General features: G+C 40.1%; 1 protein-coding gene across 2 annotated transcripts in view; it reads left to right on the forward strand.

The window, feature by feature from the left end:
- LOC121270922 (A disintegrin and metalloproteinase with thrombospondin motifs 14) overlaps window positions 1-18,351 on the forward strand; it is a 185,818-nt gene that overhangs the window by 95,977 nt on the left and 71,490 nt on the right. For both annotated transcript variants that reach the window (XM_041176543.1, XM_041176544.1), the window contains exon 5: window positions 16,026-16,109. In XM_041176543.1, the coding sequence (XP_041032477.1) occupies window positions 16,026-16,109 (84 nt within the window). The remainder of the gene's footprint in view (window positions 1-16,025; window positions 16,110-18,351) is intronic.

Below are 18,351 nucleotides of genomic sequence, written 5' to 3' on the forward strand. Positions count from 1 at the left end.
ACAGACCCTGCCAATCAGAAAAAGACCCATTTATATATACTGTCTGTTTTTTGCCAGCCAGCCAATCGTTTATCGATGCTAACATGTTACCCCCTACACCATTAACCTTTATTTTGCGCAATAGTCTTTGATGTGGCTTCTTACCAAATGCCTTCAGAAATCTAAGAACAGTATGTCTATAGGCTCCCCTTTATCCACAGAGCATGTTAAGAGCTCCAATAAATTGATTAAACATGATTTCCCTTTCATACATCCACGCTGACTCTTCCTGATTACCTTGAGTTTTTCTAAGAGCCCAGCTATAACCTCTTTAATGATCCATTCTAACACTTTCCCCACGACAGACGTCAAGCTAACTGGCCTATAGTTTCCTGTTTTCTGCCCCCACCTCCCTTCTTGAATTGAGGGATTATATTTGCTACTTTCCAGTCTGATGGAAGGTTTCCAGAACCTAGGGAACTTTGGAAAATTAACACCAACGCATCTACTACCTCATTAGCCGCCTCTTTGAAGACACTAGGATGAAGTCCATCTGGACCCGGAGACTTGTCAGCCCGCAGCTCCATCAGCTTGCTCAGTACCACTTCCTTAGTGATTGTAATTTCACCAAGTTCCTATCTCCCCACCACCTCCTGATTTACAGCTATTCCTATAGTGGAGACAGAAGCAAAATATTTGTTCATGTTATCTGCCATTTCCTCATCATCTACTATTAACTCCCCATTGTCACTCTCTAGAGGACCAACACTCATCTTACTTACCCTTTTCCTTTTTAAAACCCGTAGAAACTCTTGTTATCTGTTTTTATATTTCTAGCTAGCTTCCCCTCATACTCTAATTTCTTTCTCCTGCTTAACCTTTTAGTCATTCTCTGCGGTTCTTTATATTCTGACCAATCATCTGACCTGCCACTCATCTTTGCACAGTTATATGCTTTTTCCTTAAGTTTGATGCTTTCCTTAACTCTTTAGTTAACCACGGATGGTGGATCCTCCTCTTTAGAGTTTTCTTTATGGTAGGAATATACTATCCTGAAATATCCTCATAAATGTCTGCCGCTGCTTTGCTATTGATCTACCCTCTAGCCTAGTATCCAGTTCACTTTAGCTAGTTCAGCCTTCATGCCCACATAGTTGCCCTTATTTGAGTTCAAAATATTAGCCTTAGACCCACTCTTCTCCCTTTCAAACTGGGTGTAAAATTCAATGTCTTCTACATCTTTGAGTAAATGTCCATGTTGTAGCTGTACTGGAACACCTTGGCCGGGGTACAGAAAGTTCTGGATCACAAGCCTTTAGTATGTTACGACGTGGCAGATGATGTGGGCCAGGTGGACCAAATCCACAAGGGAAACTTGGTCGCGCTATCGCAACAGTTTTGCAATTTTATTTTTTTACAAGATGTGTGCACTGAACTCAGAAGTAGAGTCCACCAAGATCTTTAGAGATTTTAAAATTTCGCTTAAAATATTTATGAACAAATTAAAAGATTTCAAACACATACACAAGACTACAATTACTTACTACTATAACAGCTCCTAAAATTTCTAATTAACCTGACTCCCAGTTACACACCCACTTTAAGGCAACAGTCCAAAATAGATTTTAGATTTAAAACAAAATCAGCAAATTGACACAGTACCCACATGACAGTGGAATTCCAAATGGCTTCTCCAGCTTCATTTACTTTGCATAGCAGACTTATTCACAAATGGCTGGAGGCTTCTTGAAGGCTGTTTCACACACTCCTGTTAGATCTTACATGGCCCTCTCCTCACAAAGCCTTTCATTCACCTTTATATATGTACCTCTCTCTTTAATATGTAAATTCTATTGTCCCATATGCCTTTGAAACTGTATCTTCCTCATAATATGAAAACTTTCATGTTGCCAATATTGCCAGTAACCTTTGGGAAAACGAACTCACTACTTAGCCTTGCACAGACTAACATCCCTTTGAAATCCAAACAATCCCTTAATTTATTTTTTAAAAATGCAAATTCCCTTCACAACTTACATGCTAAGAAGCCAGCATCCATCATTATTCATTAGCATGTCAAGCACATTTATGCACCTAGCTTCTTTTGATGTTTTCAAGCTTGCAGTCTACTTGACTCCAAATGTAATTAAATCACAGAGATAGACCCATCTACACTCACGCCCAGAAACCTACTTCACAACAAACCAGAAAAAATTATGAAAATTATTATACTTACGTAACAAGTACGACAGCTGGAATGCTTTCTGGGCCCTTAGCACTTGCTGTATCCATTTTGTAAACATCCATCAGATGTTTCTTGATCTCAGGTGGTGACAGTGTGCGAAGTTATTTGCAAATGCCCTTTGCATTTTAGTGTATGCTGCATATGCAGGAATTTATAAAATAGTCAAAAATTGCAGTGCAGTCCAGGCATGTTTTGCTGTAGGGATGAATCTTATTATACACACACTACTTTGAAATATAGATATGCGTAATTCTTCTTTGTAAATTAATTTAGTTGCATGTAATTGAGGCACATGTCATTTATGTATTTAATGGGAAGCTAGATAAACATGTGGGAGAAAATAGAATGTTGATAGGGTGAGATGAAAAAGGATAGAGGGAGACCTGTGTGTAGGATAAAGGCTTGCACAGGCCTGCTGGGCTGTAAGGCCTGTTTCCCTAGTGTAGATTTGATGTAACTTGATGCAACATTACCTATTTGAAATGAAAAAAAAACACAAGTTTTTAAAAAATATTCTTTGATGGGACTTGGGCATCTCTGGCTAGGCCACCATTTGCTTCCCATCCCTAGTTACCCTTGGGAAGGTCGGGTGAGCCGTTGTCCTGAATCTCTGCAGTCCATGTGATGTAGGTACATTGACAGTGCTGTTAGGAAGGGTGTTCCACAGCAACAGTGAAGAAATGGCGATACAGTTCCAAGTCAGGATGGCATATGGCTGGGAGGGGAACGTACAGGTGTTGGTGTCCCATGCATCTGCTGCCCTGTCCTTCTAGATGGTAGAGGTTGTGGTTTGGAATCTGCTGTTGAAGGAGCCTTGGTGAGTTTCTGCACTGCATCTTGAAGATAGTACACACTGTTGCCATCATGCATCGATGGTTGATGGAATGAATATTTAAGGTGATGGATGGGGTAGATGCCAATCAAGCAGGCTGCTTTGTCCTGGATGGTGGTGAGTTTCTTGAGTGTTGTTGGAGATGCACTCACCCAGCGAGTGGAGAGTATTCCAACACTCTCCTGACTTGTGCCTTGTAGATGGTGGACAGGCTTTGGGGAGTCAGGAGGTGAGTTCCTTGCCACAAAATCCCAGAATCTGACCTCTTGTATCCATAGTACTTATATGGCCAGTCCAGTTTAGTTTCTGGTCAATGGTAACACCCAAGATGCTGATAGCGAGGGATTCAGCGATTGTAACGCCATTGAATATCAAGGGGAGATAGTTGGATTCTCTCTTGTTGGAGATGGCCATTGCCTGGCACTTGTGTGGTGCGAATGTTACTTGCCACTTGTCAGCCTAAGCCTGGATATTGTTCAGGTCTTGCATTTGGATATGGATTGCTTCAGTGTCTGAGGAGTCGTGAATGGTGCTGAACATTGTGCAATCATCAGCAAACATTCCCACTTCTTAGCTTTTGATGGAAGGAAGTTCGCTGATGAAGCAACTGAAGATGGTTGGGCCTAGGACACTACCCTGAGGAACTCTTGCAGTGATGACCTGGAGCTGAGATGACTGACCTCCAACAACCACAACCATGTTCCTTTGTGCTAGGTATGACTCCAACCAGCAGAGAGTTTTCCACCTGATTCCTATTGACTCCAGTTTTGCTAGGATTCCTTAATGCCACATTCGGTCAAATGCAGCCTTGATGTCAAGGGCAGTCACTCTCACCTCTTCTCTGGAGTTCAGCTCTTTTGTCCATGAGGTCAGGAGCTGAGTGGCCATGGCAGAACCCAAACAGAGCCTCAAGGAGCAGGTTATTGCTTAGTAAGTGCCGCTTGATAGCACTGTCAACAATCCCTTCCATCCCTTTGCTGATGATTGAGAGTAGACTAATGGGGTGGCAGTTGGCCGGGTTGGATTTGTCCTGCTTTTTGTGGAAAGGATGTACATGGGCAATTTTCCACATTGTCAAGTAGATGCCAGCGTTGTAGCGGTATTGGAACAACTTGATTAGAGGTGTGGTAAGTTCTGGAGCACATGTTTTCAGTGCTCTTGCCAGAATATTGTCAGGGTCCATAGCCTTTGCAGTATCCAGTGCCTTCAGCCATTTCTTGATGCCACATGGAGTGAATAGAATTGGCTGAAGACTGGCATCTGTGATGCTAGGTACCTCTGGAGGAGGCCAAGATGGATCATCCATTCGGTACTTCTGGCTGAAGAGTTGCAAATGCTTCAGCCTGGTCTTTTGCACTAAAGTGCCTGGCTCCCCCATCATTGAGGGTGAGGATATTTGTGGAGCCTCGCCCTCCAGTTAGCTGTTTAATTGTCCGCCACCATTTACGATAGGATATGGCAGGACTGTAGAGCTTAGACCTGATCCTTTGGTTTTGGATCGCTTAGCTCTGTCTATCGCATGCTGCCTTCGCTGTTTAGATTGCAAATGGCCCTGTGTTGTAGCTTCATTAGGCTGACATCTCATTTTTAGGTTTTTTTGGTGCTGCTCCTGGCATGCCGTCCTGCACTCTTCATTGAACCAGGGTTGATGATGCGGCTAGATGGTAATGGTAGAGTTGGTATATGCCGGGCCATGTAGTTACAGATTGTGGTTGAATATAATTCTGCTGCTGCTGGTGGTGCACAATGCCTCATGAATGTTCAGTTTTGAGCTGCTAGATCTGTTAGAAATCTTATCAAATGTGGCATGGAGGTAATGCCACACAACATAATAGTGGGTATCCTCAATGAGAAGACAGGACTTCATCTCTAAAAGAGCTCTACTTTCACTTCCAACAACACTGTCATGGACAGATGCATCTGCGACATGGTAGGTCGGTGGATGAGATCAAGTAGGCTTTTCCCTCTTGTTGGTTCCCTCACCGCCTGCCACAGACCCAATCAGTGCACTGCTGGGTTTATGCATTTATCAAAGATTGTATCTGATACTCATTTAGAATTGGGGTTTCCTCTTGAACTTTAGGAGCGCCTTTCTGCATGCTGCTCTGCCAAGAAATATTTGGCATCATGTGAATTACAGCTTACATGAAGAATTATTAATATCGGCCTGGAGAGTGGTCAATTAACATGTTATTGTATTATCAACAATGCTTCTGAATCTTGGACATGGAAAACCTAGTTAGTATACAAACTCAGTATTGATACTTAGGATGGTCATATTTTGACAGAAATATGTCCTTTTGTTGTAGTCATGCCTTAATGTTTAGGTAAGAGCTGTAGAAAAATGTATATCTGTGATATTCTGGCTGATGTTCTCATTCAAACTTGTGTGTTATTTCAATAAATGTTTCACTTGTCAATTCTCCATGTAGGGATTGGAATAGCTGAAGAAAAATATTTTTTTACTAGCTGAACTGATGCCATGTTCAACTCAAAACAGAAAATTCAAATGACATGATGTGTGTGTTTTATAATTCAATAACTGTCTGATTTACAGAATTAACTTGCAAAAGAACGACACTGCACAGCCAGTGCTGCGCTTTTAACTGTTGGGCCTTTAATTCTTTTCTTATTCTTATCTGATGTTCATGCAAGTACTCTGGATGGTATTAGATGTGGGAAACTTGATTGTTTTTCCCTTCCCTACCCTGGAGGTGGGGGAGGGGAGTTGGGGGGTGGGGAGGTGGTGGCATGGGTCACAGAGCTGAATGATATCTCCACTGCTGCCTTGGTGTAGTTGGCCACCTTTGACAAGACTGAAGTTTGCAACTGGCAACTTCCTGCTCTGTACAATTCTAGATGGTGCTATTACTTGTGGAGCCATCAGAATGCACATTATAGGGCTAATTTTACTTGCTACATGACTGCCAGTGGCACATGATGGGCAAACACCCCTCGCACAATCCTACATCCACTCATTTTGATTAACTCTTTATTTGGGCCTTTGTTTTAATTTTTCTCCATTTTCGAACAATGCCCTTGTTTCATGACCAACACGCATCTCATCTGAGCATCACATTCCAGTGGTTCTTTAATTAAATATAGAAATTCTAAACCAACAATAATGCTTTTCGTAAAACTAATTATGGGTTTATTGGCATTTGGTTTTATTTCTAAAGCTACCTTTAACACAGACTTCTTAGTTGGGAAATCAGCTCGACTTTGTCACTCTTTTTGACTGTGGTGTTGACTGTACTGCATTGTAGGAGCTGAAACTTTCCTTTTTAACTGTTCACAGCCTTGGTCGTAGAATCCATAATTTTCTTATGAATACAATGCTAAATGTCAAACTGGTAACTGCCAAAGTGCAGTCATTGAAGAAGATAACTCTAAATGATAACTGTTCAGTTGAAACTAATTTTTTGGTATACGTCCTCCGCCTCACAGAGAAGAATATTTCCCTTTACCAGTAACAGACCCTGATCCCCTGAAGGGCCTCAGATTGCACCAGTGAACTTGCATGCTGCCTGTTGGAAGAGTTTCCTTGCAATATGAGTACTTTTCTTTTATTCAGGACAATTGGTGTACATTTTAACTCTTTGTTGCATTTCACATTTTCAGGGTATGATAACAGAAATGTAACCATTCACATTGGCTACTTGGTGAACAGCTATCCTAGCAAATAAATCGATGTTGTTGAGTGCAGATTTATTATGTAACAGAAAATAAAGTTACCTTCCCTTTCAATATGTATGCAACAATTAAATAAGATGCATTACTGAAGACTCTTCACTGCCAGGAGATTGATCAGTAGTTCAGTACAGGCCTGTGAATGGGATTTCTGAATGTTAGCTTTGTCCTCTGCTGATGTCAGAACTGGTATATTTATTTTTTCACAACCAATCAGTTTATTGTTCTACATTAGCAGCTTCTCGCGTCTTTCTTCAGCTATTGAATCCTTTCCAGTGTCAACACATTCACTCTGTATGAAGCTGTTAAAGCACAAGAAGTGTTTTCACAGATTAAGGCAATATTTCTTTTGATTAAACAAGGCTACTATATGCACTGCTAAGGGAGATGGATTTGACCATTCAGGAGTTGAGGAAAGATTTGCCTTTTTAATCCAACTGCTCAAGATGTTTGCTCAGCAAAGGGCTCAAAGGAAACACATGACTTCAGCTTGCACTCTGTTGTCTGTTCTGTTGTCTGTTGTGTTCTGTTGTCTTCATTCCCAAGTGCAATGAAATTGTCTTGGTTGTAAATCTATATCTGTTTTCTCTATCTCTTAAGTGAGTTAAAGATATGTCTGAGTGTGTCAAGGTAGGTTTCACGTTAATTATACATAGTTGCCACCTATCCAGCAAAATTATAGCTGTGGCTTTTTCATCCAATCTCCCACCACTGTTAAGTTAAGCTATCATATAAAAACAAATTTTCAATAACAAGCAATTTAACTAGCAGAAAATTAGGTCCTTGATCCCTATAAACTATAATGTGGCGATATTGCCGTTGTAATGCAAAAAGTACGTGTTCACCTGAGAATTGGAGGAAATCTTAATGTACCAAGTAGAAAGTTGAATTCATGAGGGAAGTAGTTCAGAGGAGAAGTCTTCGGGATATTATGAATCCATCACAATCGAGCATTGGACCTTGAGGAGGAATTGTTTTCCTGTGAGCACTTATGGTTGCAGAAGAGATGGTGGTGAAACTTTTTAAGCAGGGGATGTTTGGAGAGAGATAGTGGCTCTGACAATGTTGGTGGCTGTGCTGATTCTGCTGTCTATGAATATGTATGAAGTACAAATACCAAAGCATATTGCTCAATACATAGTATATGAAATTCTATGTTTGCATATTCCTTGACATTAAAAATGGAAACATTATATTTGTTTACTAATCTGTCTCACATGCAAGCGACAGATATTTTGTGGCGATATAAAATGCATATAATTCTCAAGCACTGCATTATTGCTCTGTAAACTTACCTGGACAATCGTAAGTTCCAAGAGCACTGAATTCAATTAATGCATGCAGGAGAACCTTCACTGATACCACAATGACAAGTAATATAATCAGCATGAGAATATGCAGTTAAGCACAATTCACACATCATTTCTACCCCCAACAAGAGCACAATTAATATCTAAGGATGTGGCTTGGTGTTAGAGGGAAAAAATGCATGCAAGAGTTATAATTCAAGGCAGTGAAGGCTGTATCTAATTGGAAGAAATGTTGCTTCATGGCTCTTGAGGTGTCATTAGGATAATAACACCAGTATTATCAGTAGGTGTACTTGAAGGTACTAGCACTATAGCAAAAATCACATTTAAACCATTTTAATGCTGGGATACAGTTTTTATTTGATACTGTTAATTCATCACCTCTTGCTCCTTTCCTTATTCACGGATGTATAACCAATAACTCTAAGCCTTTATGTAATATAGTTGAAAATGCTGTCTCCTGAAACAGCCCTACATAGGAGAAAACCTGCAGTTATACTTCTGTGTGTTCTTCATGGTTTAGACAGTGATGGTACAAAGTTGTATTTGCCTTAGCCATTATGCTTCACTAAAATTCTAGTAATCCATTGATATTTTGTGATTATTTATTTCAGCAACTATGAGCTATATTCCATATCATTAATATGTAAAGTGTGGATCACTCAGCATGCAACAAATATAGGCATCATAGCTGTGGTGGCTGTGCTGATTCTGCTGTCTATGAATATGTATGAAATACAAATACCAAAGCATATTGCTCAATAAATAGTATATGAAATTCTATGTTTGCATATTCCTTGACATTAAAAATGGAAACATATTTGTTTACTAATCTGTCTCACATGCAAGTGACAGATATTTTGTGGTGATATAAAATGCATATAAGTCTCAAGCACTGCATTATTGCCCTGTAAACTTACCTGGACAATCATAAGTTCCAAGAGCACTGAATTCAATTAATGCATGCATGGTTTATTACAATTCTGCTTTAGAGGTTGACAGCCTTCTTGTATTTTGATGTAACTGATGCTGGTTTGCAATCCACTTTGTGTGTTGGATTAGTCAACTTTAGCAGTGCCTGTAAAATGTAGCACAAAGAATTGCCAGACCTACAGGATGACATCCATATTGCTTACGGTTAAGTAGATCTACACAGAGGTTTTAGAAAGCTTCAGACTGTTACAAGCTTAGTGTCTTGATAGTTCCTTGAATATACCAGTACTAGTCATTCGTATAAGCAGTCTGAACATTTTAGGTTTAGATAAGTGTCCATACTACCGAATATTTACCCATATGACAGTTTAATTCTAGGATGTAATGGTAGTATCCACCTGTTACCTAAGTTAGAATGCAAGAACAGAAGGAGACCATTTTGCCCGTCAAGCTTGATCCATCCATTAAATGAGACTGTGGGTGATCTGCGATTAAACTTCAAAAGCCTTTGTGCCTTATCCATTGGTGCTTTTGGTTAACAAAATCTCATCAATTTCAGATATAAAAAAATCAATTGCTTTTTGCAGAAGGAAGTTCCAAAGTTCAACCATGGTTTGAGGGTGGAAGTGTTTTCTTATTTTAGTACTGAAAGGTTTGGCTTGAATTTTTAGACTAGGCTCCCTAGTCCTAGAGTACTCTTAAATTTCAGGAAATACAACCCTAGAAAATTCCTCTTGTAATTTAATTGTTAGAGTCCAGGTATCATTCTCTTTTCTCAGGCCAGTATATACTTTTGAAGATGTGCTACCCAGAGCTGCTCACAGTATTCCAGCAGTGGTCCAACCAGGGCTTTGTATAGCTTTGGCATAACCTCTACTCCTTGTATTCTAGTCCTCTAGATATAAAGGCCAGCATTCCATTAGCCTTTTTGATTATTTTCTGTAGCTGTCCATGACATTTTAATGATAGATTTGAATACTTATAACTGGATATTAGTACTAAGTTTTTTGAAAATGGAAAAAGGAAATACTTGGTAAGACGAGGCTAGATATGAATTGTCGAGCTGGTCTATTTCTCAACAAGTGACTACCAGAGCAACAACCATGACCGGACTCACCCAGTGCAACATCGTGTAATCATACTAAATAATGAACACTTTATGCTTCTCACGTCGATGGGTCATCATGTTTGACTTAAGAAAAACAACTTCTAACTACTGTCTCGCATTCTGATATTCTGATCCTGGTGAATGCCTGTCTCAGCAGCTTTCTGAAAAATGAGGTATTTGAAAATCCCAAAATCTAATAATGAAGTCTGACCTTTTTTTGCATTTTGCCTGTTCTGGTGTCAATTCTAAGCCACAGATCTATTGAACTAAGAACAAAGCTAGGATGGTTTCCTTTGAGATGGAAGAAAGCTTAAGTGTCTGTGTGTGGAGGTATTTGTTGATGGCACCTTGCCAAAGACACTGTTTATCCTCCTTTCCTGGTAATATCTGTGTTTGTTTTTTGCGCCAGGGCTGCCACAGGAAACAAATGCCTGCTTAGAACTGTATGAACCCCAAATGGGGCACACTGCACACAGTAATATATTTGTGTACACTTATTACACCTTGTTAAACCAGATTATTTGTCAAAAATGTATTTGTAACATTTCATTGCACCCAAACATGTGCATAGACATAATGGGAAATATTAAGACAATTTGTCTGAAGTTCCTTATTTAGTGCATTGTAATCAATCATTTGTGACTAATTTTGAAGATTTAAATTAATGATGATGTTGTCCTCTTAGGAATGATTCTCAGTAAAGATTTTTTAGTAAGCTTACTTTGATTTCCTTATCATGTTTTAATAAAAATAAGAGGCTTTATATTATTTCTGTTTTCATTGTTAATGCTTTGTGTGGTTCTGCTTAGGCAGGTTGCTGCAACTCTCTGTCTTCCATTGTCAAGACACGAGATGACCCCAGTGAAACATCTAGTCTTATAGCATTGCCATTTAGCCAGATGATGGAAGAGATTGAATATAATTTTTTAAAATGCGTGCTTTTTTGGGGATTATTCCACATATCAAGAAATGCAGACAATTGAATCGAGCTTCTAATGACCAAAAGATCCTATTACAAAATTTTGGTATCGTGGTATTATTAACTAAGACTTGAGCCTCATGGCAAAAATGTATTGTTATTTTTTTCTTCTGTTCCTCCCTGGGCTGCTGGCCAAATTGACAGGTTGGCTGACTGCCAAATGGAAAACCAGCTGCAGGAGGTCACAGCTGGTGACGCTTGGGGGCAGTGCCTGGCAGTTGGGAGTTAGGGAGCAAGGGATCGATGGGTGCGGCTGTTGCCAATGTTGTGATTACCAACTAAAATAGCAATGTTCTGATGTAATGCTTAATGTGGTAAAAAATACCGTGACTTAAGAGTTCCATTCATAGTATTTAATAACCCTATCGGGAGGCAAGAGTGTCAATTAAGATCATTACATCAAACCTCATTGTAATGCACTGGTTTCCTCTCCCCTTCCTTCATGGTGAGTAGCTTCTTCAATACACTTTTCACTGCTTTTCAGTGCATGAAGGCTGGATTTTTGCTACCACAGCAGGTAGCTCAAGTCAGGAAATTTCAGGTAGACTCAGGCCCGTCGATCCCAGAAGCTTGTCTTACAATCCCTGGGTTTCCAGCTGTTCTCATTATACATGCTTGGCTGAGAACCCAGGTCAATAAAAGCATTAACTCAGCACGAAATTTGTTTTGACAAGTGAAGTGAATTGTTAACTTTGCTTGACTGACATCTCTAAGTGGTTATAATAAGATCTATGATCTCTGTCAATGTCATGACGTTTATTTAGACAAGCTTAAGAGGTGTGAAGCATTGAAGCCTCTTTTATTGATACTTCTAATAGTCTGTCAGATTAACATTTTAGTGTTGTATGACAAGCTGTTTTTATTCAAAGAATATTTCTGAATTTTTTTTTTTCCTCAACAGTTCTACACTTGCCACTATTAAGTGGTTCATTGGTTATGTACACAGTGCATACAGGGTGAATAGGCATGGAAGGAGCATGAGTTGGCATTGAGTTGGCATGCACACTATGAGGAACCATGGGGGGTGCTGGGGGCATGAGTTGGCATTGAGTTGGTATGGAGCATGCAAGGTGCCATGGGGAGTGGCTGGAGGGCATGGGTGTGACCTTTTGAACTTACCTCTCAAAAGGTTCCCGATTCCAGACTGTGGTTCATGACTCCTCCAAGAGGCCATGAACCACAAGTGATGGAGAACCTGGCCTGACTCCATGAAAATTCGGGGTCTAGGCAATGCCTACCCAAATGGAGCAGGCCAAGGTGGGAGTGCAGAGTACGAGCTTATTACCTGCACCCTTGTTCCGCGCTGGTGAAAATTGTCAGTGCTGGGAATGGGCGGAATCCTGGAATCGAGTGCAGCCCGCCATTTTAAATGTCTTGACTCCACAAAAATCCAGCCCACAGTCTAGGGTCAGCTAAGTAGTTAAACTTTGTCTATTCCTGGGTTGGTCCACTTCTACCCTAGTAAGTATAGGCAAAAATACACTCTGTGAATAGTGTCCCCCCCCCAACCGAATTTCATGGCTGTCGTTTCTGCCTGTAGCCACTTCCTGGTGAAGAAGCCAACAGATTATCAGGAAACAAAGTTATGGATTAGTGTTGAGGTACCATATAACTGCCAGCAAAGCTCGCCAACATATTCCAAATAAGTGGCCTGGATACATCCATAGGAATACAGGAAGGCAGATTACATGTCATATATCATTGCAGAGCCAATGGACATCAATTTAATATGTGTGCTTGATCTTGAATTAAAGGACTCAGTAATTAAATGGTTAGATTTGTGTACCCATCCCCGCCATTGTTTGAATTGATGTGTTGTACAGTTTGGCTTGTTTGAGTGGGTAAATAAAACTCTTATTCCATACTCCAGAACTATATATCCACGCTTTTCTATCTGAGATCTATATAGGTTGTGGCTCTCCGTTATGGATGAGTTGTTGAATCTTATTAGATCTATTAGAATATTGTTTAATTGCATTGCCAAGGACTTCTTCAGATCATTGACTAGCAGTACAAAAAAATGGATTTTTAAGAATCAGGTAGACCTGTTGTGTCTTAAACTCTGTGAATCCTACTTAACAACCGTCAAGGAACCATTGATGAACGGTATTGATGTTTTAATTCCTTTTACAACAGTGGCAAGTGTATTTACCACAGTGGTTAATACAATCATTTGGGGGTCAGAAGTAAATGAGTTGAACATTACTTTACAATTCCAGTTGCATTGCCCAGTAACATAGTGGTAGGACTGAAGCTTGCCACTAGATGTCATCTGAATTGAGAGCATATTTCTAATTTTCCCCGACATCAATTTTATAGATAAAAGCAAAATACTGTGGGTGCTGGAAATCTGAAATAAAAACAGAAAATGCTGGAAAAACTCAGCAGGTCTGGCAGCATCTGTGTAGAGAGAAACAGAGTTAACATTTTGAATTGTGTGATTCTCCTTCAGAGCTAAACAGAGTAGAAGTGTGATGGATTTTATACTGCTAAATAGGGGGTAGAGCAGGTGGAGCAAAATAGAAGGTCAGGATAGATGGGAACTAAGAAGAAGTTTGACAAAGATGTCATGGAGACAGGACAAAGGGTGTGTTGATGGCAGTGTTAAAGACTAAAGAAGGTGCTGATAGTGGCATAAAGGTAAGATAGCAGAATGCATTAATAGCAGAACAAATGTCAGTGCTCTGTGAAAGCAAAACATAGAAACAAGTGACAGATGGCCTTGGAGGAAGTTTGGGGAAAAAGGATACATAAATATAAATAAAAAATTAATTGGATTAAAGAAGGGGCAAAGATGGAGGAAAGAGTTCATGGACTGAAATTGTTGAAGTCGATGTTAAACCCAGAAGGCTGTAAAGTGCCTAATCAGAATTCGAGGTGCTGCTCCTCCAGTTTGCATTGGGCTTCACTGGAACATTGCAGCAGGCCAATGATGGACATGTGGACATGAGAGCAAGATGGTGTGTTGAAATGGTAAGCGACAGGATGGTCTGCGTCACGCTTGTGGATTGAGCGGCAGTGTGGACTGAACAAAGGTGTTCTGCAAAATGGCCACCCAGTCTACATTTAGTCTCCCCACTATAGAGGAGACCACATTGGGAAATGGTGCAGGATGATGCTCTGCTGACCTTTCCACCAACTCCGGCATGATGCCACCACCAAACACATTATCGCTTGTCATTTCAATATATCATCTTGTTCTCATGCCCACCATAAGACATAGGAGCAGAAATTAGGCCATTCGGCTCATTGAGTCTGCTCCTCCATTCAGTCATGGCTGATAAGTTTCTCAACCCCATTCTCCCGCCTTCTCCCCGTAACCTTTGATCCCCTTACCAATCAAGAACCTATCTATCTCTGTCTTAAATACACTCAATGACCTGGCCTCCACAGCCTTCTGTGGCAATGAATTCCATAGATTCACCACTCTCTGGCTAAAGAAGTTTCTCCTCATCTTTGTTCTAAAAGGTCTTCCCTTTACTCTGAGGCTTTGCCCTCGGGTCCTAGTCTCCTACTAATGGAAACATCTTCCCCACATCCACTCTAACCAGGCCTTTCAGTATTCTGTAACTTTCAATCAGATCCCCTCTCATCCTTCTAAACTCCACCGAGTATAGACCCAGAGTCCTCAAACATTCCTCATATGTTAAGCCTTTCATTCCTAGGATCATTCTCGTGAACCTCCTCTGGACCCTCTCCAGGGCCAGCACATCCTTCCTGAGATACAGGGCCCAAAATTGCTCACAGTGTTCTAAATGTGGTCTGACCAGAGTCTTATAAAGCCTCAACATCCCTGCTTTTATATTCTAGTCCTTTCGAAATAAATGCCAACATTGCATTTGCCTTCCTAACTACCGACTCAACCTGCAAGTTAACCTTAAGAGTATCCTGGACTAGGACTCCCAAGCCCCTTTGCACTCCAGATTTCTGAATTCTGTCCGTCCTTGGCCTGCTTCAATGTTCCAGTGAAGCGCAATGCAAACTGGAGGAACAGCACCTCATCTTCTGATTAAGCACTTTACAGCCTCCAGAACTTAACATCGAGTTCAACAGCTTCAAACCATGAACTCGCTCCTCCACCTTTACCCCCTTTTAATCCAATTTCTTATTTATTTATTTATTTTTATTTATTCATTGTTTTTATCCCCTTTCCCCAACCATCTGTCACTTGTTTTTATGCTTTGATTTCACAGAGTGCTGACCCTTGTTCTGCTATTAACACATTCTGCTATCTTACCTTTATGCCACTATCAGCACCTTCTTTAGTCTTTAACTCTACCATTAACATTCCCTTTGTCCTGTGTCCATGATATCTTTGTCAAATTTCTCCTTAGCTCCCACCTATCCCTGAACTTCTATTTTGCTTCGCCTGCTCCATCCCCTCTTAAACAGTATAAAATCCATCACATTTCTGCTTCTCTGTAGCTCTGAAGAAGGGCCATATGGACTCGAAATATTAACTCTGTTTCTCTCTCCACAGATGCTGCCAGACCAGCTGAGCTTTTCCATCATTTTCTGTTTTTATTTCAATTTTATGGATGATGAGATATGAAGCACTATGATAGAAAACACAAAAATAAGCTTCCACCATCTCCCAAGTCATAAAAACATCTTTAAAAAAGCTTAATTAATAACCTGTTCATAAAATCGTTCACTAAAAATGGCAAGTTTCAAAATTAGGCATTTCTGCACTTCAGTTATCTTGTTGTTAATTACAGTACAGAAAAAAACTGACATTGTCTGTGTTCCATTTTTGGTTTTTCCAATGCTAACTGCATTGAGTAGAAAGGGAATATTTGTGAAAATAAATCCTCAACAAAGAATATGGTAGACAAAGGATGGAATTTTTCCCTAAGGTCTGGAATCATTTATGTGTATTAGCTTGCCCAACGGGAACACATTTACTTCAATATCTTTGAGCTTGAGACCATTTGGTTTTGTTGTTACAGGTTGATGAAATCTACCATGATGAATCACTGGGCACCCATATCAACGTGGTTTTGGTCAGGATGATTATGGTAGGCTACAGACAGGTGAGTCAGTGTTAACACAACTGTTTTTTAAAGGTGTAGTTCTCCAAGTTACTAATTACTGGATGTTAAATGGACCTGTGATCATTCATTTACAAAACAGATTGCATTTTTAAATGAATTATGATGTGTTATAGGAAATTCAGAGTATCACATGAATTCAAAACTGGAAGTCACAAATGAATTCAGTAAAAACAAAATCTGAAATTAAAAGTCGACTTGTCGATTGTTGTAAAAACCCATCTGGTTCACGAATGTGACTCCAGACCGACAGCTATGTGGCTGACCCTTCTGAAATGGCCTAGCAAGCGACTCAGTTCTCAAGGGCAATTAGGGATAAATAAGGGCAATAAATGTTGGCCTAGGCAGCGACACCCCCATCCCATGAACAACTAAAAAAAACATGCCTCTAAGAGGAGTAGCTGAGGCAAATAGTGCACCTACTCCCTCATGTCAGCAGTAGCATTAGATAAAGAAGTGCAGGAGGAGACCCGTGGACCATAAGCGTAATCTTGGGATGTGGCCTGCATTTATTGCCTATCCTTAGTTGCCATCAGATGCTAATGGCTTTCTAGTGATTTTGATATTACTGGCTCTCAAGGCAACTTTAGAGGGCTTTCTGGATAGTCCCATGCAGGAGCGTCAGGTTCCTTCCCAGATGACATTGGAGAACCAGTTGAGTTTTTCCAACACTCCTAATGGCCTCAAGTTCACTTTTACTGGCATTAGCTTTTAATTTCGAAGTTATTTTTAAACCGTGCCCATGTGGCCATGATGGAGCTCAAGAAAACCGGAAACCAGAATGTTGGATATCATTGATAAACGACATGTTCATATGATAAACTATTTATTTTTTAAGGGAAAAAAAGTAAATTGCGAACAAAAACCTCACCCAAAATACAAAACAAATCAAACTTCTGATGTCATCTGCCCAGGAGCCGCATCCTAATAACACTGGGGATCCACTCTTTGTTGTATAATTCTCATAAGATCAAAACGCTTTCGCTTGATGTTCGTTTGCCTGTCACCTCCGCCATGCCTGTTGCAAGCTAAATGACTATTGGGCCTATTGCAGCAGCAAAATAACTGTAGTGACAGCCTGACCCCACACCCAATAAATAAATGATCCACACATAGTCGGTCCCATTTCTCTCTCTTCCAATTATCAATCCAAACTTGTGGACTATTAGAGAGAGTTCTGGTCTGCTTTGCAAAACAGTTTTAGTAATCTCGGCAAATTTTCAATAATTGTGAAAAAATAAAAATACCAGGCATAAAGACATCAGTATCCAACAGGGGACAGACTGGCTGAAAACTGGACTGTATGGTATAAAATCGGACAAGTGGCCACCCTATGTCAAATATTGTATAATAGTTCCTTTGCTGGGAGAAAAGGATATTTGTGGGATTGTTGAAAGTGCTTTACCTTTCTATTTTTGAAAGGGGAGTTATGTGAATGCATATCCAACTCTTCTAGCCCCTCCACCACTGTCCCCACAGTCAGGAAAATGAAATGGGAGGGTCTGCCATGATTGCATGTAGGCATGGAAAGTTGATGGGCCTGAATGATCACTTTGGGTCTCCTGTCTTGGTAGTTCATCCCAGGAGCCTTTCCAAATTATAGCCTTGTCTGGCTGTCTGGCTTGCAAGAGTTAAGAGCTAGTGTTGGCTACCTCTAACTAAAATTATTTCCATACTCTTGAGTCCTCTGTGGATTGCTCGTAGTGGGTCAAATGATATGCAATTGCATAACATTGTGAGATGTTAATGTCAGTAAAACGCTTACAGCAATGATACGTTTAAACGCTTTGATGTAGCACAGATTACAGTAGTTTCAGCAGTTGTATATTTCTCGTTCATTTCTTTGAGCTTCCTTCACAACACTTAACACTGACCTCTTGTAAATAGCTTGCTGCTCACTGTAAGATGTATCTATTTTAAAAGGTTGAAGCAAAATTGTATTTTAAGGTTTATCGCCACAGACAAAATAGCCTTGGGGTATTCCTGTGTGTGCCTATAAATTCCACAAATAAGTTTAGTCTGCCAGACGGTTGCTGTCCGTTATACATTTTTATTGGCAAACACCAAAGTTAGCACAGCAGAAGTTTACTTTGTTTCAGCTAGCCAGCGCTTCTCTGAAATTTATCGTCAATATAAAACTTTGAACTTGTCATGGGCTTTCTGGTTCAAATTTCTACTATAACAATTTTAATTATTAACTAGGAAGATAGCTATGCAAGAATTC

The sequence above is a fragment of the Carcharodon carcharias genome, chromosome 28 (assembly GCF_017639515.1).
Source record: "Carcharodon carcharias isolate sCarCar2 chromosome 28, sCarCar2.pri, whole genome shotgun sequence".
NCBI classification, from domain to species: domain Eukaryota; kingdom Metazoa; phylum Chordata; class Chondrichthyes; order Lamniformes; family Lamnidae; genus Carcharodon; species Carcharodon carcharias.